Raw genomic sequence first — 7,378 nt, forward strand, 5'->3', positions numbered from 1 at the left:
ACCAGAGAAATGACAGAAAAGGTTGTCAGTGAGGAAGAGAGTCAGAGAGGGCAAGCACAAAAAGCTGAGGTCCAGCGGTTGGGCAAAGGAGAACAGAACAGATGCTAACCTGGCCGGGAACAACAGCTTTAGGGGGCAAATAAATGCACAAAAAGTCGAAGTGCAGAAAATTTGGGACAACGAATTTGGAATTTATCTGTCCCAAATAGGATGGATGAGGTCAAAAGATGAAGCGAAAAATGAAAAGTAAGGCGGCGCTTAAAGTTGCATGGAAGTTTTGTAGGCTGACATTATCCCTCAGGCCGATGACCACGGCATTGGCCCCCAGATTGAGGATAACACCCAGGGGAATCGCGGAGGGCGCCGGCGAGAAGAAGGCGGGGCCGGGTAGCGCGTTCACGCCGGACTAACAAAGGCCGCCGGGGGTACTTCCCCAGCTCCTCAACCTGTGGGGGCCGAAGGGTTAACCGCGCGCCCGACTCCCGCGCGCATCCCGGCCCCCACTCCCGCCGTCGCTAGGAAACGCCGGAAGTGGGGGAGGGGCGGGCGGAGCGGCCGAGGGTGGGAATCTTTTTCAGGCGCCCGGGGGCGGGGAAAGGGGAGCGCGCGTGCGCGCGCCCGGCCGGCTGTAGCCGCGGTGACCGTCCTCGGAGTCCGTCGGCTCGCGCCCCGCCCCCGTTCCTGCTGCCCCCTCCCCTGTCGCGCGCGGGGGGTGTTTCTCGCTCCTCCCGAGTTGCCGCGGTCTCCTCTGCTCCTCCTCTCCCAGTCTTGGGTTTCCCTGGCGCTGTTGCCGCTGGTACCTCTGCGGTCTGTATGAGGAGGAGGAGGAGGAGGATGTGAAGATGGCGGAGCTGCAGATGCTGCTGGAGGAGGAAATCCCGGGGGGCCGCCGGGCCCTCTTCGACAGTTACACGAATCTGGAGCGGGTGGCCGATTACTGCGAGAACAACTACATCCAGGTGCGACGCTTCTCCTGGCCCGAGCGCGCGGGGCCGCGGGGTGGTGAGTGGCGCGCGGGGGATCCCCGGGCCGGGCACCGCGCGCCTGGGGGCGTAGGGCTGCGGGGCCGAGGCCGCGGCGGGGACACGGCCCAGCTGAGCCCGCGGTTTGGGGGAGGAGCAGGGTGGGAGCTGGGGCTGGGGAATGGGTGAGAATCCTCTGGCTGGATGCAATTCTAGCTTTAAAACATTTTTAAAAGCCATGAATTAATCCTCGGTGCGGTGTTTGTGTGGGGTCCCTACCTCTTCACTTCTGCCCTCGGTCGCCCCCGCACTTTGTGCCATTCAAGGTTCGGGATGGCGGAGGAGGCGGAGAGTGGCATTTTCAATTTGACAGAATCCTGCTCCCCTACAAGGCAGGAGAGTGGGGCGATTGATGGGTCATCCCCTTCCCCCAAGCTTTGGAAGATATTTAAGGGGCTATGTTGCTGAAAAGTAAACTGCTTCAGTTTTCTATTCATGTGAATACCCCCCGAGACCCTTTTTTTTTTTTTTTTTTTTTTTTTGGCTTGCTTGCTTGTGTTTTAGGTTCTAACCCTTGATATAGCAGAGCAGTTGTCTCTCGGAAGTTATTGCTGTTTTCCTCCTTTGGAGAGGGAGAAGCTGCATGATAAACTTCCCTCGCCCCATCCCGTTAGAATAGGTAATTTGTTTTCCTGTGGGAAAAAGAATTGTGACGATTTTTCAGAGAAAATTAGGAAACGAACCTCATGGTTTAATTTTTCCCCCGATGGTTGGTTTGGCACCGAGACTCATATGGTAGCGCTGTGTGTGTATGTGTGGAGGTGGGGGAGATAGGGTGAGATGAGATTCAGCTGCTCCTGGATGAACCAAAGATTCTGTGGATTTAACAACAACAAAAATGCTTTAAAAATTATTTGAAAGAATAGGTTAAAACGCACAGTTTGCAAATTCAGCATCTTTTGTTTTCTTTATGGCGGACTCTGAATCACGTTTTCCCTTCCCATTTAAATCCTTTTGGGATAAAGGTGGAAATAGAAGAAGTATGTTAAATTGTTCCTTCACTATGGTCTTTTATTTCCGGCTCCCATGTCTCCAGGCATCCTCCTTAACATCAGCTATATTGGGAAGCATTCTCAAGTCTTAGTGTAAACTGAAAAAATAGGTATTAAAATTTATAGTTTCATAAATTTTGTAAGGACCACGTGGTTAATCAGGGATGGTATTGTGAGATTTTACTTGATTAGACATATACTGAACTCTATATTATCTTATAGGGAATGTTTATATTGGAGAATGAACCAGTCGTGATCCAAGGCTTTTCTCTCCAAGGAGGCAGTTGAAAGTATGGCTAGTAGGAAAAGAAAGACTATGTCTTGGGTCAGAGAAATAATCAAAAATACAGTTGTCCATATTTTTAGGGTGCGCTTCTGATACTGAATGGGGTAGGAGAGATTCAAAGATTCAGTTGCTCAGTTTTCCCCTAAATGTATTCAGAAGCCTTCTATGGCCTGGCACTGTGTCAAGGGTTGCTGATGCACTCCTACTGTCTACAGAATTCCATAGTGCAGTTAGTAGGAGGGGCTGCTGGGAGAGCAGATGAATACCATATAGTGTGTCAATTTATACTCTAGTGGACTGCCAGTGGGAAGAAGGACTGAAGGAAGCTCTGCTATCTCAGGGAATTCATATTCTCTACGAGAGGCAAATCCAAAGGGTTGAAGTGGTAATTGCATTGCCTCATGCAGCATATTATTGCAAAGAATTAAAGGTCAGAAGAGAAACGGTGGGAAAGTGATTGGCTTGCACTTATTACCGGTAAGAAAAGAAACAGATTCGTCTCCCCTTGGAAGATAATTTGTATTGTAATTTCAAGGTATGGTTCGGTTCCCCTTAGATTACAATTGTTACGTAAAGGTGAAAGTACATGGGTTAATAAAGCTGACAGGTTCAAGGGATCAGTGATTGTCTTTTTATATTTTTTATATATTTTTTCCAGCTGAAAAGAGAATGTTACTGCCACCATTATGTGTCTTGCAGTGGGACTCAAAATTTAGTGTGGTGGCATTTTAAAATTCAAAGTATGAATATTGATTAATAGAAACGGATTTGGATTTTAAAATATTTCAATTTACCATCTACAATAGATTTTACATTATTACCTCTTATATTATCATCTATTTTAGGATCTAGTGGGTATATTATTGATATTCTCTTCCCAGATGACAGTTCTTATATGATTTGTTTGTAGTAAAGTTGATAAATAGAACATGGTGATAGTGATTTGTGCTGACGCAGCTGCACATTTGGATATCTTTCCTTGTAACCCAAAGAACTGACTAGCTGGGGTTTTAATGCTGCCTTTGACCCTGCAATAGATGAAAGTTAATTGGTGACCAAATGGTTAATTTAGCCTTTATTATAGCTTCATGCCATAACCACTACCTCAAGTTAACCAAACACTCGTTTTATTTTGTGAAAATGTAATTTACGCTTGTAAAGCAGAAAAAGGACCCATCTGCTCATATGTAATAAAAGGTAAGGTTCTTTGCTTAGTGTTTATAAATAGTTGGTTTCATACATAAGAATATCCAAAAATATAAGGTAAATAAGAATATATGTGAATTATATTGTGTGAAATTGAGTAAAGGAGGGCAAATGATTGCACGGTCCTTTTGAAAACAGTTGTACTGTTTAAATTGTTTCTGTCTTATAAAAATATCCTTCAGATACATTATCAGCATTAGGAATAATTAGATATTGCCTATATGAACATGCACACAAAATCTACAAGTAGAGCAGAGCAGGGTTGTAAGTAGTAGTTTTCCAGGTTACTAATGCAGTTAACATCAGAAATATAAAAACCATCTTTGGTAAAACTTTAGGTGATTTTTGTTTTGTTACTTCAACCTCTAGAGAAAATGATGGTCAAAGTATTTTTTTCTAAAATGTGATGATAAAAAGTTATAACTACAATTTGTTGGTATTTACCCAATTGATTTTCTTTATTTTTTGCCTGTAAAAAAGAACTTAGTAATTGTTAAGGATTTTTAAAAATAATTTTTAATTTTTCAATTACAGTTGACATAACAATATTATATTAGTTTCAGGAGGAAAACATAGTGATTAGACATTTATATAACTTATGAAGTGATCTAGTACCCATCTGACACCATACATAGTTATTACAATATTATTGACTATATTCCCTATGCTATACTTTACATCACCATGACTAATGTGTACCTTTTAATCCCTTTGCCCCCTTCATGTATTACCCCAACCCCCTCCCATTTGGCAACCATCAAAATGTTCTCTATGTTTGTTTCTGTTTTGTTCATTTTCTTTAGATTTCACATATAAGTGAAATCATATGGTATTTGTCTCTCTCTGACTTATTTCATTCAGCATAATACCCATCCATATTGTTGTAGATGACAAGATTTCATTCTTTTTAATGGCTGAGTAATGTTCTGTTGTATATTTGTACCATTTCTTTATGCATTCATCTATTGGCGGACACTTAGGTTGCTTTCATGTCTTGGCCACAGTATAAATAATGCTGCAACAAACATGGATACATAAGTCTTTTTGTGTTAGTGTTTTGGGTTTCTTCAAATAATCAGAAGTGGGATTACTGGGTCCTTCTTTGTCTCGTTATAGCCTCTGATTTAAGTCTTATTTTGTCTGCTATAAATATAGCTACTCCAGCTTTTTGATTTTTTGTGCTTATTTTCATGAAATACCTTTGTCATCCTTTTACTTTCAGTCTCTGTGTGTGTTTTTTTGTTTTGTTTTGTTTTTTTGTTTTTATTGGGAAACAGCCATGGTCATTGGTTACATATCGCTTTCGTGCTACAGTGGCATAGTTGACTCTTTTAAGGAGGGCTTAGCTCACAGTGGCCCATGTGGGGATTGAACTGGAAACCTTGGTATTAGCAGCACCACACTCCAACAAAGTGAGCCAACCGGTCACCCCTGTGTGTGTCTTCTGATCTGAAGAGAGTCTTTTGTAGGCAGCATATGTAAGGGTCTTGTTTTCTTATCTGTTCAGCCATTTTATCTGTTGGAGTATTTAATCCATTTACACTTAAAGTAAGTTTTGATAGACATGTAGTTATTTCCATTTTATTACTCATATTTTTTTATCTTTTTTGGTTGGTAGTGATGAACTCCTTTAGCCTTTCCTTGTCTAGGAATCTCTTTATCTGTTCTTTGATTGTAAATTATAGCTTTGATGAGTAGCGTAATCATGGTTGTAGGTCATTGCTTTTCATCACTTTCATTATTTTGTGGCAATCCCTTTTGGCCTGCAAAATTTTTGTTGAGAAAACAGCTGATAGTCTTATGGGAGTTCCCTTGTAGATAACTAACTGCTTGTCTGTTGCTACTTTTAAGATTCTCTCTTTGTCGGGAGCGGTGTTGACACTGTATGAGGGATGTAAATGATAAATGTCTAAACTATTACATTGTTTTGTGCTCCTGAAACTAAAAAAAAAAAAAAAATTGAAAAAAAATTGAAAAAAAAAAAGCTCTCTTTGTCATCAATCTTTGGCACTTTAATTATGATGTGTCTTGTTGTGGGCCTTTTGGGGTTCATCTTGTTTAGGATTCTCTGTGCTTCATGGGCTTGTATGACTATTTCCTCTGCCAAGTTAGAGAAGTTTTGCATCATCATTTATTTCTTCAAATAGGTTTTCAGTTCCTTGCTGTCTCTTCTCCTCCTGGTTCCTCTATGATGTGAATGTTGGTATACTTGATGTTGTTCCAGAGGCCTCAGTTTTTTAATTTTTTCTTTTTGTGTTCTGATTGAGTGTTTTCTGCCACATTATCTTCCAAATCACTGATTTGATCCCCTGCTTCATCTAATCTGTTGATTCCCTCTAATGTATTCTTCATTTCTGACTTGTTCTTTTTTGTGTTTTCTATTTCCATTTTTCTGTTTTTTGTCTCTTTGTTGAAGTTCTCCCTGAGGTCATTGAACATCTTTATAATCAGTGTTTTGAACTCTGCATCTGGTACATTGCTTATCTCTATTTTGTTTAGCTTTTTCTGGAGCTTTGTTCTGATCTTTCATTTGGGACATGTTTCTTTGTCTACTCATTTTGGCTACCTTCCTGTGTTTTTTCTATGTGCTAGGTAGAGCTGCTATATCTCCCAGTCTTATCAGAGTGGCCTTATGTAGTAAGTGTTCTGTGAAGCCCAGTGGCACGTCTGTCTGGTCACCATTGCTGGGTGCTTCCAGTGTGCCCCTTGTGTGGGTTGTGTGTACCTCCTGTTGTAGCTAGCCTTGCATGCTGTTTGGACGTCAATGGGAGGGATTAACCCTCAGGCTGATTGGTTGTGAGGACTGGTTGTGACTATAGTGGAGGAACTGTTGTGTAGGGGCTGACCCTGTGGAGTAGGACTCCTGGTAGCAGGGTTCTGGTGCCTGCCAAGTCTGTTATTTGGGTGTGTCCTTTGTGGAGGTGTTCAGGGGGTGCTTTGGTCTGGTCTGAAGCTGGCCACCAGGTATGTTGGTTCTGGGGCCTTTGGGGAGGGGATCTGTTGCAGACCAAGGTCAGCTGCTTCCTGTGCTCTGCTCAGGGCCATTTAGTATGAGCTATAAAGTCATCTGCAGATGGTTGCCACTTGTGCTGGGCTTGGAGATGCCTGGGAAAGGCTAAGCTGTGAACTAAGGCTGGCTGCTACTAGTGCTGGCCTTTGGGTTGCTTAGCAAAAGGTACAGGGCATGCTATGGCCAGATGTTCCTTGTTTCGTGTTTGTGAACCTTTTTTCAAAAATTAGTTTTCTTTATTAGTTTTTTATTTATTAGTTACAAAGCAATGTAATAGTTAGACATTTATACTCCTCACTAAGTGATAACCCTCTAATCTTTGACATTGTATATTGCTGTTATAATACCATTGACTACATTCTCTATACTGTACTATGTAATATATACGTACCTTATGTGTGTGTGTGTGTGTGTGTGTGTGTGTGTATATATATACAGGTGTATAATGCAGTGGTCAGGCATCTGCACAATCTATGAACTGATCCCCCTGATAAGTCCAGTACCCATGTGGCACCCTACATAGTCTTTACAACATTATTGATTATATTCCCCATACTGTATTTCATATCCCCATGACTATATTGTGACTACCAATTTGTACTTTCTAATCTCTTCATCTTCTTCCCCATCCCTATCCCCCTCCCATCTAGCAGCCATCAATTTTTTTTCCTTGTATCTGAATCTATTTCTGTTTTGTTTGTTTATTCTGTGTTTTAGATTACACATATAAGTGAGATCATGTGGTATTTTTCTTATTTCACTTAGTATAATACTCTCTACGTCCATCCATGTTGTTGCAAATGGTAAGATTTCATTTTTTTATGGCCGAGTCATACTCCATTGTATAAATGTACCACAACTT

The 7,378-nt window shown here is 41.7% G+C and overlaps 1 protein-coding gene across 37 annotated transcripts in view; it reads left to right on the forward strand.

Annotated features, from left to right (window-relative positions):
* Nucleotides 1-533: 533 nt before the first annotated feature.
* Nucleotides 534-7,378, forward strand: part of ABI2 (abl interactor 2) — a 95,059-nt gene continuing 88,214 nt past the window's right edge. For 27 of the 37 annotated variants that reach the window (XM_081050824.1, XM_081050848.1, XM_081050856.1 and 24 more), the window contains exon 1: nt 606-959. In XM_081050824.1, the coding sequence (XP_080906950.1) occupies nt 843-959 (117 nt within the window). In that variant the 5' untranslated portion in view covers nt 606-842. Of the gene's footprint in view, nt 960-7,378 lie in introns of all 37 variants that reach the window. The other 10 variants (XM_081050839.1, XM_081050827.1, XM_081050853.1 and 7 more) reach the window with 7 other exon arrangements.

The sequence above is a fragment of the Rhinolophus hipposideros genome (assembly GCF_964194185.1).
Source record: "Rhinolophus hipposideros genome assembly, chromosome: 6".
NCBI classification, from domain to species: Eukaryota; Metazoa; Chordata; class Mammalia; order Chiroptera; family Rhinolophidae; genus Rhinolophus; species Rhinolophus hipposideros.